Raw genomic sequence first — 17,500 nt, 5'->3', positions numbered from 1 at the left:
TAAAAAAAAAAATCAAAATTTCCTAGAACTGTAGGACATGAATTCCACACTGAAAGGACCCATCAAAAACCTACTAAATAAGATGAAGAAGACCCACAGCAAGGCACATATCACTGTGGCATTTCAGGTCGTGGGGAATAACGACAGGAACCTAAAGCTTCTGAGGAGAAAAAAACAAGTTGCACATGAAGAAAAGATAATGGCAACGGATTTTTTAATAGCAACATTTAAGACAGAAAGTAACAGGATAACAGAAATTTCTGAGGAAAAAATCATTTAAAACCTAGAGTTCTAAACAGTCTGACACAAAAAGCAGGAGTACAAAAAATATTTTCAAGAAATATATCTCCCACGTATCTCCCCAAAGTTACAAAAGGCCATTAGTCCAACAAAACAAGTAAAACCTGAAGATGCCACAGGAGCCAGGAAACAGACTAAGCATGAGGCACAGACGTGGGGATGATAAAGGGCGACACCAGGAAGATGGCTGTCCTGTGTTCAACGTGGGAGCCAGTGCAAATCGAAGCAAGACTAGCAAGAACTCCAGTACAGAGGTCTCTAAGGCGAAAATGAAAGTGTTTGACTGAATTAATGACAGACACATATCATTATGCAACAAACGACAAAAGCAGTCAACTTCAAATGAAACGCCATTCAAGAATGGAAATGAAATTACATCTAGTATGAACACTGGCTTAACAAAAAGTGTAATAAAACAATATTGAAAAGATTGGGGAGCATAGATGGGAGAAAAACAAAACTGATCTAAATGCTCCCCTTTATTATAGGCAGGGAGCTAACAGATAACACGCAGGTCCTTGAATAAAATTTTTTTCTTCAGCATCATTTCATTATAACGCTGATGAGATGCCATAGGAATCTAACTCTTGTTTATATCAATTAGCCTTTGGTAAAATTGGTTTTCTTATACATTTCGCAGAGCCCACTGACAATGTTACGTGAGGGCTTACTGTACACAAAATTGAAAAAAGAAAAAAAACACGAAAAAAGAACATGTAAATTACTTGGGTAATACAGATAAAAAAGAGCTGAGCACAAGATCGGCCAAAGGACTGAAAGCAATAATCCCTAGGCAGTGGGAACGGGCAGCTCAAAGCATCTGGGCGAGACCCTGCTGCTTTGTCATTATATGTATTACGAAGGTACATGATGTTTTAAAGCTATGTATGTTTACTATGTAGATAAAACCAAAATCATAAATTTATAGTTTCTAATAAAATATCAATGCATTTAAGATATGCCTCACTGAGGACACTCAAGAACACACATATCACCTAATACAAATCGTAAACCTTCATTGATGCCTTATCATATTTCCCACAGTACATATTCCATACGAACTTCAAGCTCCTAACCTCCTGCGTCTGAACAAATAATCTAACTTTATTACTGTAAAGACTTGAATCTTTAACTTCTCTAACCCAAATATTCTTCACCTATCCTGCCTCTTACTCTTTTTCATTGATACTTTTCAAAGCTACATGTTCTGCCTATGCTTTTAATACCATCACCTCCAAGGTCCTGTCTCATTTCCTCCTTCTGTTAAACTGCTTATCACTCACTACATTTGTTCAAACATGCTCAGAAATTTCTTATGTTCAAAGAAAAATAAAATCTTCCCTTAAAAGAACAAGGAACAAAATTAAAGACTAAAAAGCTCCAAGCCCTTATTCTCCCAAAAAGAAACATCAAAACAACGACAACAACAAAAAACACAGAAACTAACTAAAAGACATTATATGAGCTCTGAAAAACAGTCAAGGGTCCACAGCAACCAAGCAAACACTCGAGAAAAAGTCACAGTCAGAAATGGCAGGAACTTCCATGGCATTTCACTCATCTTTCCCCAACCGCCCCCACCCCGTGCATGCGCACACGCGCGCGCGCACACACACACACACACACACGCGCGCACACTGAGAGCAGTTTTGGTCTGCAGAGGTGCCAGCCCACATCCAATTCCCTCCTTGAACCATAGAGAACAGACCAGAACTTATTTGCAACATTCTAAGCAATCTGATGGCTGCCTGAAAAATTGCTAACTGTCTCACCTAGACCAGATTTCAGTAAAGACACTGCTCATGAAGGCTGCAGGGACACTACAGACCTGCAGACACCTAGGGCAAGAGTCTGGACGGAGCCATAAGACATATAGTCTGAGGCTGCAAAGAGAGGCTGAGGTGAGAATTTGGGAAATTAAGACATTCAAAAGCAGCCATGTATATAAGAAATTTAAAGATCCACACACAGGCCCAGGAAAGACACAAGTTCAGAAAACACAGGATGACCACAACTTTCTACTTCAGGTTGATAACGAAAACTCAGGGCATGTCCAGCTTGTTAGTGAAGATCCTCTTCACGGGCCTGCAAAGGCTGGGAAAGGTGGCTGCTTTTTCTAATGCCCTATTTTCATCAAAATATCAAAAGGCAAACAATAAACAGGAAAACATGGTCCATTCAAAAGAGTAAGTCTCCAGAAATTATCCCTAAGGAAAATTAACACAGGAATCAGATTTACTAGACAAAGACTTTAAAACAATTGTCTTCGATATGCTCAAACAGCTAAAGGGAAACACATAAAGAACTAAAGAAAATAAGGAAAACAATGTATGAACAAAATGAGACTATTAATAAAGATATAGAAATTATAAAAAGGACCAAAAGAAATTCTGGAGCTAAAAAAATTTAATGACTGAATTTGAGTTGAAAAAATTCACTAGAAAGGTTCAATAGCACATAAATAAGCCAGCGGTAAAAACAGTCAGTGAACTTAAAGACTGGATATTTGAAATTATCAAGTCTAAGGAGCAGAAAGCAAAAAAATGAAAAGTGAACTGACCCAAAGGGATTTGTGGGATACTATTAAGTAGATGAATATACACATTAAGTGACTCTCAGGAGGAAAAGCAGCGAAGAGATTATTTGAAGAAATTATGGCCATAAGCTCCCAAATTCGATGAAAGACATGAATCCACTAATTCCAAGTGGAAGAAACCCAAAGAGACACACGCCAAAACACATAAACTTCTAAAAGCTAAAGATAAGGAGAGAATTTTAAAAGCAGCAGGAGAAAACTCATCACATAGAAGGAATCCTCAATGAGAACGTAAGTGGATTTCCAAGCGGAAACCTTGAAAACCGAAAGACAGTGGGCCGAAATATTTAGAGTGCTGAGAAAAAACTGTCAACTGAGAATCCTATATCCAGCAAATCTGTCCAAAACTGAGAGAAAAATTAAGACAGTTCCAGATAAACAAAAACTAAAATAGTTCCATATCATTAGCCCTGCTCTACAAGAAATGCTAAAAGGAATTATTCAATTTGAAATTCACTGGGGGTCATTAGACAATAGCTTCATACCATATTAAGATAAAAAAAGAAAAAACCTCCAGTAATGGTAAACGTGGACAAAAATAAAAACCAGTATTACTGTCATTATGGTATGTAACTCCTTATTTGCTACGGAATATATAAGAGAAATGCATTTTAAAGCAGGTACACACTGAATAAAAATCTAATATAAAAGGCGGAGAAGGAAATGTACAGCTTAGAATTTTTACATGTGATTGAAGTTAGTATCAATTCAAAATACATTGCTATAACCTTCAGATGGTAATCTCCATGGTAACAACAAAGAAAATACCTAAAAATTATTAATAATAAAGGAAGTGAGAAGGGAATCAGATCATTTTACTATCAAAAAAAGTCAACTAAACACAAAGGAAGGCAGTAATGAAGAAAATGAGAGACAAAAGCTATAACACAAATAAAACAAATAAAAAGGAAAAGGCCTGCCCTATAAGTAATTACTATAAATGTAATTGGATTAAACTATCCAATCAGAAGGGACAGATTGGCAGAACGGATTAAAAAAAAAAAATACAATTTATACACTGTCCGCAAGAGACTCACATTAGATCTAAAAACATAGATGGGTTGAAAAGTAGGAGAGAAAATATATTTCGGCAAATAATAACCAAAAGAGAACTGCAGTGACTATACCAATGAGAAAACATAAGACTAAGTCAAAAAAGGCTGTAAGAGACAACAGATACTTCGTATTAATAAAAGTTTTATTAATCCATCAAGGAGATAACAACAACTTTAAACATATACATACCTAACGAGAGAGCCCCAAACGTATGAAGCAAAAATTGACAGAAATCAAGGTTGAAACAGACAATCCTCCAACAAAAGTTGGAGACGTCAATACCCCACCTGCAATAAAAGACACGACAACCAGAAAGAAGAGCAGTAAAGAAACAGAGGGCTCGATCGACGTTGTTAACCTGCTGCCCAGAGAACGCTGCCCCCAACAGGACGAGAATACACAGAAACACAGAACTTTTTCCAAGACAGGCCATATGACAGACCATAAGACAAGCCTAAAATTTTAACAAGACCAAAGCCATTCAAAATATCATTTCCAATCACAATGGAATAAAACTAGAAACCAATAACAGAAGGAAAAGGGGAAACTTCAGAAATACATGGTAATTTAACAAAATCTCGAATTAATCAATGGGTCAAACAAGAAGTCACAAAGGAAATTCGAAAATAACTTAAGACCAATGAAAATGAAAATACTGCATACTAAAACCTACGTACGTGAAACACCTCAGCATCTCGCATGGAAACGCGGCTTCCCTGTGGGGGCCGGACCGCTACGAGGCACATCCATAGACTCTAACATTGTTCAAGGAAAAGCCGAGTCGTTACATGACAACCTGAAGCAAAAGGAAGGTAAAGGAGCTAGAGCCAGAGAATTTAATGCCAGCAAAGGATGGCTTGGTAATTTTATAAAGTGGTTCGGCTTAAAAAATGTCAAGATAACAGGAGAAGCAGCTTCTGCTGATCCAGTGGCGACAGATTAGCTCCTAGACACCATTAGGAAAATCACTGAGGAGAAAGAATATCTGCCCGAACAGGTTTGTAATGCAGACAAGAATACCTTATTCTGGGGGGGGAAAAATGCCACAAAGGACTATTAGTAAGGCAGAGAAGCAAGCACCAGGATCTAAGACAGGAAGGGGCAGGCTAACTCTGCTGTTTTGCACAAATGCAGTCAGGTGTGTGGTGAGGACGGCCCTCGTCTATAACGCTGCTCACCCCCGAGCCCTAAAGAGAGAAGATAAATGCCAGCTGCCAGCGGTGGTTCCACAAGAAGGCCTGGACAACAGGAACCCGTGTCATGGACCAGTTCCATCAATGCTTCGTCCCTGAAGTCAGGAAGTACCTTGCCAGTAAGGAGCTGTCTCTTAAAGTTCTGATATTGGACAATACCCCTGGCCACCCAAAACCCTACACTGAAGGCATCGAAGTGGTCTATTTGCCACCGAAACACAACTCCTCTAATTCAGCCTCTACATCGGGGGGCACGAAGACCTTTAAGGCTTATTACACACTGTATTCTACAGAAAGGACTGTCAACACTACGGATGAGAACTCCGACAGAGAGAACATCATGGAAGTCTGGAAAGATCGCACCATTGAAGACACATTATTATTATAGAAAAAGTCGTAAGAGCCATCGAGCCGGAAGTGATCAATCCCTGCTGGAGGAAACTGTCCAGATGTCGTGTATGGATTCACACGCTTTAAGATGGAGCCAATCAAGGAAACAGTGGGAGAGATTGTGGATGTGGCAAAAAAGGTGTGGGGTGAAAGGCTTCAAGATATGGATCTTAGGGAAATTCCAGAGCCTGAGAGACACCGCGCCAGAAGAATTAACGGAGGACCACGTGACGGAGATGAGCGCCACTGAACCAGGGCCAGACGATGAGGAAGGAGACGTGGCAGAAGTGGTGCCAGGGAACAAACTGACACCAGACTGTCTGGCAGGAGGATTCCGACCATTCGAGACTGCTTCTGACTTCTTTTACGACATGGATCCTTCTACGATACGTGCACTGACCACAGCAAACTGTGGAAGGAGGGGTACCCTGTAGAAGCATTTTTAGAGAAACGAAAATGCAAAGTGTCAGGCAGAAGTTACGGTCTACCTCCGTAAAGTGACACCGGGGTGCCTGCCTCTCTCCCCTCCCCTGCCCCCTCCTCCACCACTTCTGCCTCTACCAGCCCCGAGAAGGCGAAACCAGCCCCTCCCGTGCAGTCCACTCAACATGACGACGAAGAGGATGGAGGCCCTCACGGTGACCCACTTCCACTTGGGGACTAGCAAATGATCACCATGCCACACAGTTATTCACGTGTGTATGTGCATGAGTGTCTTCGTGTGAAAATCTGGTAACTGGCAAGAACAGTATGAGATGTCTTGTCATCGCCATCATCCCCACCTAAGTGTTCATCATGTAGAACACGTGTGCAGACGCATATGGAAGTGGGCAACCTGTCCTTATATAGGCATAAGGTGAGTGATTTTCAATGTAAAATGAATCATGTGTTCGTTTTCCTACTGTTTTATAACTTTACTTTCAAATAATTAGATTACCACACAGTATGACTCTCTCTAGTAACTGGAGAAACTGTGTGTAAGCCTATCATTATAAGTAAGTGTTTTTTTAAAAAATATACCAGCACTGAATACGATGGTAATGCTGCATGGCATTAGAATTTTATGACTCATTCATCAGCGTGCAGGCTGACTCTCAAGAAGCAGTCGTATCGATTACACTAGGCTACCATAAAGCAATCATACTGCTGCTGCTTCGTTATCAATGTGTGAATCATTATACCTATAAACGTGAATTTCTTTTCCACGTTATCTTTTAATTTTTGAAGTCTAGCGTGAGTAATCCACATAACATCTACCATGTTTTGTAACGTATAAGACAACACTGAGGCAGGCACTGACGGCCGGGTCGTCTGGTAAACAGATGATGTAAACTCGCTGCACCGATGAACACACACGCACCGTCGATGTGTTCTCACGATCAGCTCGCTGCTTGCTCTAGCTTACGTGAGTGTGAGAATGCGGCACATAAGACGTACAACATACAAAATACGTGTTATGACTGTTCATGTTATCAGTAGGCGTCCAGCCAACAGTAGGCTACTAGTAATTAAGTTTGAGGGGAGTTAAAAGTTATAGACGGAGTTCTGACTGTGGGGGGATGCAGCACCCCTAACCCCCATGTTGTTCGAGGGTGAAATGTATATGCAAAAATCCTCAACAAAATGCTAGCACACGAGGAGTGTGGGGAATCGAAGGCAGTCAAAGTGCCACCGTCCAATGATAAGTTAGTTTTACATAACGTGAACATGGTGTCGACAGTTACCGCTCCGTATGATAGGCGTGCCAGTTGTTAAAACAGTAAACCTTGAGTTCTCATCATAAGGAGAAAAATCTTTTTCTTTTTTTATTTCCATTTCTTTTGATGGTATCTATATGAGATGACGGATGTTAACTAAACTTATAGAGGTGATCATTTCACAATATACATAAGTCAAACCTTTATGCTATGCACCTGAAACTCATACGGGATGTAGGTCAATTCTGCCTCAATAAAACTAGATAAAAATGCTAGCAAATAAAATGCAGCATCACATTAAAAAAAAAGTATACTCTATGACCAAGCTGGATAATCCCAGGTGGTTCACCATATAAAAATTAATCAATGCTAATAATACACCACATTAATAGAATGGAGTTAAAAAAAATTATCTCAACTGATGCAGAGAAAGCCTTTAACAAAATCCAACATTATTTCATGATATAAAATATTCAATAAACTAGGAATAGAGATTGAATTCCTAAACATAATAAAGGCCATATATGATAAATCCAAACTGACATCATACTCAACAGTAAAAGACTGAAGGTTTTTCCCCTAAGATCAGGAACAAGATGAGGATGCCGACTATCGCTATCTCTATTCAACGCAGTACTGGAAGGTCTTAGCCAGAGCAATAAGGCAAGAAAAAGAAAAAGCATCCAAATTTGAAAGAAGTAAAATTATCTCTAGTGGCAGATGATATGATCTGACATGCAGAAAACCCTCAACATTACACACAAACACACAAACTGTTAAGAGCTAATAAACATATTCAGCAAAATTGCAGAATACAAAATCAGCATTCAAAAATCAGTTGCCTTTCTATACACTGGCAATGAACAATCAGAAAAGGAAATTAAGAAAATAATCCCTTTTATAGTAGCATCAAAAAAAATAAAACATTTAGTAATCAATTCAGCCACGGAAGCATAAGACTTCTACATGGAAAACTACCAAGTGCTGCCGAAAGAACTTAAAGACACAGATAAATGGAAAAATGGGAGGACTTCATATTAAGATGTGAATACTGCCCAATGTAAGCTACAAAGTCAATGCAATCCCTATCAAAATCCCAACATTTTTTGCAGAAACAGATGCAAAATACGTGTGCTACCATTTGAGTGGTTATGTATATGGTGGGTTGGGAATGCACAAGATGTAAACACACAAAATGACAAGTAAGATACTGACAGCTGTGATGCCTACAAGTTGACCAAATGGATGCTAGGGACAGAAAAAGGAAAGATACTTATTTTCCAATTAATATCCTTTAAATTTTGTATCATGTCCATATATATCATTTTCAAAAAAAAACTAAGTCGCTCTCTACTCTCCTCAACACCTTACTAACCCTAAGCAACCACTAAGCTACTTTGTCTTTTATAAATTTGCCTATTGTGAACATTTCACATGAGTGGAATTGTACAATGCGTGGTCTTCCGCAGGGGGCTCTTTCCACTCGGCACGACGCTTTCAAGGCGCATTTCTTTTTCTTGCCTAACAACGTTCACATTTCGCTTCTCCGTTCATTAGCTGATAGACATTTGTGTTGTTTCCACCTTCTGACTATTATGAATAATGCTGCTATTAATATTCATGTCCAAGTTTTTTTGCAGACATATGTCTTTGTTTCTCTTAGGTATCCATATGTAACAAGATCGAACCTTGAACTAAACTTCACACCTGATTCGAAAATTAAAATGGATCACAGAGCTTAGTGTAAAATATTCAACTATAAATATTTTAGAAGAAAACATAGGAGAAAAACTTCAGGAATTGAGGTAAGGCAAAGAGTTCTTAGCTAATCCATAAAAAAATAAAAATTAAAAAAAGTAATAGACTGGACTTCAAAATTAAAAGCTTTTTTGCTCTGGATAGACTGTTGGGAGAATAAAAAAACAAGACAAGATGCAGACTGGAAGAAAATATCTGCAAATCACATAGTCAACAAAGGACTCGCATCCAGAATATATAAAGAACTCTCAAAACTCAAGAATAAGAAATACAACCCATTTTTTCAAAATGGGAAGACTTTAACAGATGAAAGAGGATGCATAGAAAGCAAATGAGTACACGAATCAATGTTCCACATCATTAGCCATTACAGAAGTGCAAATTAAAACCACCATATACCTATTCAAATGGTTAAAATTTTAAAAACTGACACCACCATGTGGTGGTTAGAATGCAAAAAGCTACGAGGACTGTCGTACCCTGCCGGGGTTGGGGAGTTATCAAACAATACGGCCTCTGTGGACAACAGCTTGGCGTTTCCTAAAAACTGAACATACGCCTGCCGTGTGACCCAGCAAATCCCGCTTGCAGGTGGTTTAGCAACAGCAATGAAAAGTCACAGTCACACAAAATCCTGCACACGAGGGTTTACAACAGCTCTGTTCATAACTGCCAAAAACGTGGAAGAAAAACTGTGGTACGTGCACATAATGGAACGATACTCAGCAGTAAAGAGAAATGAACTTTTGACACATGAACGACTTGTGTCAGGCATTACGGTAAGTAAAAGAAACCAGTCTCAAAAGGTTCCATATGTCTGATTCCATTTATATGATATTCTGGAATATAAAATTAATAGTGATAGAGACAGATGAGTGGCTGTCAGGCCTTAGGGGCGGAGGCAGGATGGAACCAAGAGAGGGAAGCATGAGGGCGTTTTAGGAGCAACCCTGTGTTCTGACTTGGTGCGCCCTGTCCCTGTTCTGTATCCTGACTGTGCCGCTAGTTAAACAAATCTGCACGTGGATTATAACTCCTAGAACAGCATGCCAGATAAAAAGTCAATTGCATTCTCATAATTTTAAAAACTAAAAAAATCTTTAAAGAGCTGATCATATTCATGTTAAATGGCAAAAATGCAGGACGTGAACACAAAGGGCAAGACACCCTCCTCAGAGCCTCCTCCTCTGAGGCCTCTTGTTGCTGCTGTTGTGTCAAATCCATTTTGTCCATTCTGACCACGTTTTTAACATGCAATGACCTCCTCCACCTTCCCCAATTACCCTGTCAAAAGTGAGGTAGGTGACTGTATGTTTGTTTTATTTCTTCTGCCTTAAGAAAAATAAAGTACTTTTCTTAGTAAAAGTTAAGTACAATATGCCTAAACATTTTCTTCAATTATTATAAATTATTTTAAAACTGCATGAATAAAACAACTTTTTAGAATTACTTTATCATAATAGGTTTTCAAACGTAATTTATATGTACATATTCTGCAAATTACTTTATATAAATATTGATCCCCAAAGTCATTATATTTGGTCATTCCCAAAACCACATTTAACACTGGAAAGTGATTTACCGAAAAGTATTTCTGTATTCTAGAGCTCTATTCTATTCTATTAAAAGTATTCTCCCATTAATATATTGTCATAATTGAGTCTAAAGATTTCTTTGATGAACTATCCATATGAAAATCAAAATGAAAAAACTTCAACAGACTATGATCTTTTCATTTCTTATCAGCTGAGCTACCCCAGTAAATAAAGACTTCCCCATTAAGAAAGCCCTTTAAGAAAGAATTATGTCCTTTCTTTTTCCTAACGTATGTACATGCTTTCTTTTAATGTACTAATGCCAAAAGAATTATCATTGCCAGAAATTATACACAGGCCTAACAATAAGATTCTGATTAGTGTCAAAAAAGATCAAAATATGTATCAATTATAAACTTATAGGAGTTGACTTGCAATTAGTCTCCAAATATAGAACCCAGAATTTCACTGAGTAAATGAGTTCTCTAACTAGTACCCACTCATGTATAAGTGAAATAATTTCAGCTTTAGAAAACTCAGCTGTTTTCTATCTATATGACCTCATTTATGTAGAAGGATCCTCAAAAATTTATTTTCAAATGCACAGTTAACTGGAAGGTTAAAAAGCAAGAGGGGTGATGTATTATCAACTTAAGTACACTATTATAGAAGTAAGAACACAGGTTAACACACCTAATTCTAAAATGCAACTAAGCCAGAACCCAAGCCAACTCATCCAACTACAAAAATGTGTGTACATGGATGTGTGTACACGAACCTGTAATATCACAGGTAAATAAAACTAAAGAACCATCTCAATAAAATAAGGCAGAGCCCTCAGAACCCTTAACAGGTATAAGAGCGCCATTTCAGGTAGCACCTCTCCACAAAAAGAAAACATGACTTCTTCCAAACTAAAAAGCATGTTTAAGAATGATTTTTACTTTTGCAAGTAAGTGATTCTCTCAGTTCATTGTAGAAAGTAAATTCCTTCTAGGTACTGAAGTACTAAAAGCAAAAGGTCTATGAAGTACCTAGAACAGACCAACTACAAAATATAAGATATCCCCAACCTCTAGCCACTAAACTACACGTAGAGACATCTACCTGTTGCAGTTTCTGAAAATTCACATTCTAATATGGGTGATACTCCGACCCAGATGTCCCATTATCCAGCTCACATTCTCGCATGTTAGCTCTACTCAAACTGGGACAATCAACAGGACCACAGACAGCCTGGACTAATAAACCATGGCGGGTTCTTTTATTTACAAACAGTCCATCGGCTTGGCACTTTGTGACCCAATACACACCTACCAAAGAAACATCACTTGTAACTGGTACGTACGTTCTTTCCGGTGTTCGACCAAGCCCGCGGCCTGCTTTGCTGAGCACTTTGCAAACCAATTGTCCCCCAGTAAAACGGTGACTTCATTAGTATGAACGAGTTTTCCTGGCATGAAGGCAAAGGGGCCAAATGGTACCTATTTTAAAAAACAGACAAAAAATTTAAAATACTAAGAAAAAATCTACATAGCAGCCTTAAAAGCTCTATGTTGAGGCCTTTTTTTATCTACATACTACGAAAAATGTCAACTTCACAGAAATTCAACATCATATTTAAGTTTCACTAGGAAAACCTACAGAAAGTTGTTTCAGGTTAATAAATTAACGCCATATCAAGCACGTAAAGATATCAGCACATTTACATACAGCTCTCAGAGAAATTAGCATTGACTCTGAATGTTTATACTTTTTGTTCATTCATAAATCTACTCGAAAGCAAACTAGTAATGAAATACTAAATTAATAATACCTTTGATTCAAAAAACTAAAAATTGTTTCCAATAAAATAGCCATTTTTTTGTAAAGCAAGAACGAACAAATAAAAAGGATTAATGAAACTACAAAATTTACAAACTATCTGGGTCAGTATAATAAAGAACAATACCTTTACCAAGCATTTGGGCTAGTGTCATTAAGAACAGTCTTCGTGAAAAGAGAGATTTATGCAATGAAAGAGTCTAACCCAGGGCTCGTGAATGGATCACTATGCCGATATGAAGATCATTCAAACAAAAATTAGCAGTACCTTTTTATATAAAAATCAATGTTCTAGGGTTTAATTCTGCGAATTACACAACATTATGGTCTATTCCTGCTCTGGCTAACAGGAAACGACTAAGTGCCATATTTCTGTCATAATTACAATTTTCTAACACAGTAAATCTGCATACCAAATATGTCAAATTGTGTGCTAACATTCATGCCATTTATGTCACCGTAATGTGATAATTTAGTATAAATCTGAAACAAAGGAAAAGAAGTAAATACTATTACTATTAATTGGTGTACTACTATAAAGTAAAACAAAACCACCCTTCCTTGTGGTAGTAGCTGCCTGATGCAGCCCATCAGCTTGGCAATTTGGGAAATGACACACATAAGGTAAGGAAACATTTTCTTTACACACGTAACATCTTTACAAGAAACAACGCACTCGTTTAAGAGACACGCACGGCGAACATACCATGATATTGTACGACAACTTATCGGGCAAGGTGCCGAGCCTCTCCTGAAGGGCGTTATAGTCGTTATCCACCTTCCTCCTGTTGACAAAACCGTACCAAATACTAACTGAATACACAAATTACTTCCCCGAGCAGGCCATGTATCATACGACAAGCTAATCAAAGACCTAACTGTAGCAATTTAAAGAGTAAAGTATTTTTTCATTTAAAAACCCCGTTTTTACGAAGGTGAGCGATGGCTTTCGCCCCACGCGTTTATCAGAGTGAAGACGCTCAGCAGCTCTGGCCTCCGGGAGCGGCGCGCGCCCACTGGGAGCGCGAGTGTTTCCCAAGGTAGAAGGTCATCTGGACTAAACAGAACTCGGCCATTAAGGGAGATAGTGAAGGAAGGTGGCCTGATGTCCAGAGGGCCACGGGCTCCAGAGGAAGGAGGAAGAATGAGATAGTGAAGGAAGGTGGCCTGATGTCCAGAGGAAGGAGGAAGAGGCTTGAGGAAGCTGCTGAGTGAACGAACGCCGGCTGTGGAGCCACGATCACGGTCGGGAAGCCTGATCAGATGCTTCGGTCCTCAGAACTCTGGCGGTGGCGAATGCAGGAGTCACCGACCGCTGGGTTACTCCTGCTACCGTGGTCAAGGTGAGAGACAATCACCGAGGGGCCAGAAGGATCAGGGAGGCGTTAACGCCAAAAAGCATTTCCATTCGGCTTTGGAGTTGGTTTCATGCGACAGTGAAACAGAGCTGCCTGATACGTTCATTCCAAACGACCAGAAGATGGGATTGTGTAGGAGCAGAGGTGCCGCCCGTCCCCATGCCGGGAGCCCCCCTCGGCTTACGCCCACGGGAAAGGGCCGGTGAGGGGCCGCCTTCAAACCCCTGGAGATCGGGCTCCCCAGGGGCCCCTGCCAGGGTGCAGGCTGCGGGCGAGCCGGAGCACTGCAAGTTTCTAAAGCAGAAGGGTCCTGTCAATTTTCAAAAATAACAAAAACAAAAACTCAGCGATTCGGCTAGTAATTTAAAAGAGCATGGAGATATTGTCAAATTGAAATCAAGATAAATTGTAACAGAGATAATCACTCTCCAGATAATAAAAATGACTGCTCTCTCAACATCGCGGAATCGGTTTCAGTCACTCCTTAGCTCCCCAAAGGAACCGCGGCATAATTAATAAAAATGATCTCATTTCGTCTATCAAAGAATATCACGGAATTTCACATATGCTATTCATCCTAAAAACACCCTGCAGTAGCTGTCACTTGTGGCCATGCCCCCCGGGGGGAGGGCAGGAGGCGGGCGGCCTGGGACAGTGCAGCCCAGTCTTCCGACCTCCGTCTCTCCAGCAAGCCTTTCCGTTTTCGAGGGTTCAAGGGCTTTTTCTAAATTTTCCCTCAAAATCCTTTTTTATAAACGTGACATGTCTAGTCTATTTTTTTCAGGCAAGATCATCCTTCTGGATAAATTTTTATATGAATAAAATAATTTTTAAAAACCTTTTTATCAAGCACAGGGCTATGTCCCCGAAAGAACATGGTTTTGGGGTCAGGCCAGAGGGTGAATCCCAGCTCCACCACTCAACGCACACGACTTAGCCCCAGCGTCAGTATCTCCGACGCTCAAACTGGAATGATGCCACACGATCCGACAGGTCCAAGAGAACTACAGGTAAAGGGCTTAACAGCCCCACCTAGCACTGAACATCTGCACTGGACATCCGATATCCTTTTTCCATGAAGCATCGAAAACACCAGTTCTAAAATTTTTAAGGAAGACTATTACCCCTAAGGTAAGATTTCACTGTGTTAAATTCATTCAATTTGATACAAATATTGGGTTGTACTCAAAGAGAGTACAGTTAAGCAGTTACCGCTTTTGACTATGCATTTTGATATGACTAGTGTCCCCATTTAGGGGGCTTTGGAGACAGGGCTGGTATGAGCCATAAACAGGACACTGTAAACAGCTAACTTGGCACAATGCCTGCACACAGTAAACATTTGTTATTAAATCAACTAAGCACTAAGAGTTCATGTGTTTCAGGTAAGTAATTTTGCAAATGCTCAAGGACCGACCGTACATCGGCTTAGATGTCTAAATATTCCTGTGACTGTTGAAAAGCTAGCATTAACATTAGCTAGCATGTGGTAGTACGTCTTATCTGGGTAACTATACTGGGACAAAGGGGACTTCTCAACCAAACATCTCTTTCTATGTTAAAAGAACAGCAGAGTCGAGCAGAAGTAATATAAGAAGTCAGTATCAGTATTCCGAATGAAGTAGATTCAGTTTTAAACTTATCAATAACCCTCTCTAGAACAAAAATGTGAACATATTGGAGGACAGTTTAAAACTGGAGTTGCGATTTCTAAATTCTGAATTGTTTTCTAAAAATAAAAAAAGAAGATAATTTAAAATGTAGCCCATGCAGAAATCCCTTTTGAAGGAGGAGCGCCGTCTCCGGGAGAAACCACGGCTCGAGGCATTCTGTCTCTGAAGGCCCCACTAGTGGGAATACCCAGGATCTGGCAAGTGGCCAGAGCTACCTCCAAGTGGTCCCTCTACTGTTTAGGGCTTAAATGATCCCACTGAAGGTCACAAAGCCTAAGCAATGACAAGTACAAAAACGACTCTAAGAACTATTGGGTTAGAGAAGCTAAACAGAGAATCTTTTATTTACTCCAAAACTGGAATAGGTTTTTTTCCACTTTACTACTTAGAAACATATAACTCCTTTTGGGACACTAGTCACATCAAAATGCGTAGTCAAAAGCGGTAACTGCTTAAAATCGTTTTTTTTTTTCAAACGGAAAGTAAGACCCGATGTGGTCAGGGTAGGCCTCTCAAGCCCATGTATCATCTATCTATAGGCCTCCACGTTTGGCTTCACTTATCTGACCCTAATAGATTAGGTTCAGCCTTCAATTCTTAATTTAAATAAAATTATCCAATAAATAAGATTCTATTTGCATCAAATAGTCTCAATTTTCCTTACAGAGAATAAGAACTAAAGCACTGCTATAAAGCCTATAAGAAACTTCTACAATCTTGTTTCAAATCTTGCTAATCATGTGCATTATATGCCTTCTGAGAAGCATCTTTTGTTTTAAAAAGCAGCAGCAAAAAAGGACCTAATAGCTACGAATTTGCTTTAATCTTAAGGATAAAGATCAGGACAGAATCCACGGAAAACACCTTATTTTCATGAAATGGTAAAAAGTATGGAAGAGGGCAAGTTAAATGATGAGCACGGCTCAAGTACTTAACAGGTAAATATACTGATGACCACAACTTACTTTGAAATGCATCAGAAAAAAGGGGATTGATGGGTTTAGGGTGGATAGATATATGATTGAGATTCACCTATACAATTCTTTCCAACTCTTCTGAATGTTTGAAGATTTTCATAATAGAATATTAAAAAGGAGATGGGGAAATATGAGAGAGTTCTCTATATTTTTAATCCTCTTCTTAAATGCAACTGACCAAAAAAAATCTGTAAAGAAAAAGTTCTAGATCCCTTGTTTGAGGCAAGTAATAAAGACTCCAATTTCCTTTAAATAATAAAAAATAATAAATAGCTCTAAAAACTGAAATTTCCTTTAAATAATAAAAATAGCTTTAAATCTTAAAAAGGAAATAAAACTTAAATCTCTGATTGAAATAAGATTTTGCTAATTTTCACTTTAAAGTAGTAAGTTGGAATAGGCAGAAAATACTGACAAACATTCAACGGTGGGCTATCAGTAGTTAAGTTTTGGAGGAGCCAAAAGCTACATGTAGAATTTTGACTGCAGGGGTGTTGGCGGGGGGGTGGGGGGGAGGCATCCCCAACACTCGCATTATTCAAGGGTCAACTGTATAGGATCCTCCTTCTTTGTCATGAAACGAAAGCCACTTTCATAAGTAACTGCAGAAATGCCAATGACAAAAGCACGTAGTCTTCGGAAGGGTGAGAAGGGTCTCTGCTCCACGGGGTGGTGGTGGGCGGGATGGGGTGGAGAGACACGAAAACGAGAAAGCCCGACAGAAGGCCCTATACGAACCAGTGACTGGGAACGCTGTGGTCAGTAAAATGGAGACTGAAAAATACGGTCTCCCAATTTACCCAACACTGCAGAATGGCGCTATCGCCACGGATTTTTTTTAAGTTTTAAAGGTATGTAGATCAATATTTCATAGGTTATGCATAATAAAACAACTTTTATGTAAGCATATGAAGTTAATTCAAAAAAGCACTGTTTCAGGTAATTCATGAGAAATATACTATAAACCATGGCATTGCTATGATGACATGGTTCAGTGCTTTAGTGGACAAGGAACCCCTCGAAAACATCGGAGCTAGACATCTACCCATCCATACCGTACTGATTGACCTGAAAGAGGAATTCAAAAAAAAAAAGAATTCAACAAATCTTCGACTGTGATTTTTAATTATTTATGTACACTTA

At 39.1% G+C, this 17,500-nt stretch overlaps 1 protein-coding gene across 1 annotated transcript in view; it reads right to left on the bottom strand.

The window, feature by feature from the left end:
- The window catches only part of URI1 (URI1, prefoldin like chaperone), a 37,584-nt gene that overhangs the window by 13,798 nt on the left and 6,286 nt on the right, over positions 1-17,500 (bottom strand). The window contains exons 3-4 of the mRNA XM_025040801.1: positions 13,056-13,134; positions 11,874-12,009 (exon numbers count right to left, since the gene is read on the bottom strand). Coding sequence (XP_024896569.1) covers positions 11,874-12,009; positions 13,056-13,134 — 215 coding nt within the window. The remainder of the gene's footprint in view (positions 1-11,873; positions 12,010-13,055; positions 13,135-17,500) is intronic.

The sequence above is a fragment of the Pteropus alecto genome, unplaced genomic scaffold (genome assembly GCF_000325575.1).
Source record: "Pteropus alecto unplaced genomic scaffold, ASM32557v1 scaffold89, whole genome shotgun sequence".
Lineage (NCBI taxonomy): Eukaryota > Metazoa > Chordata > Mammalia > Chiroptera > Pteropodidae > Pteropus > Pteropus alecto.
Note: the sequence above shows the minus strand (reverse complement) of the source record. Positions and strands in the feature narration are given on the sequence as shown.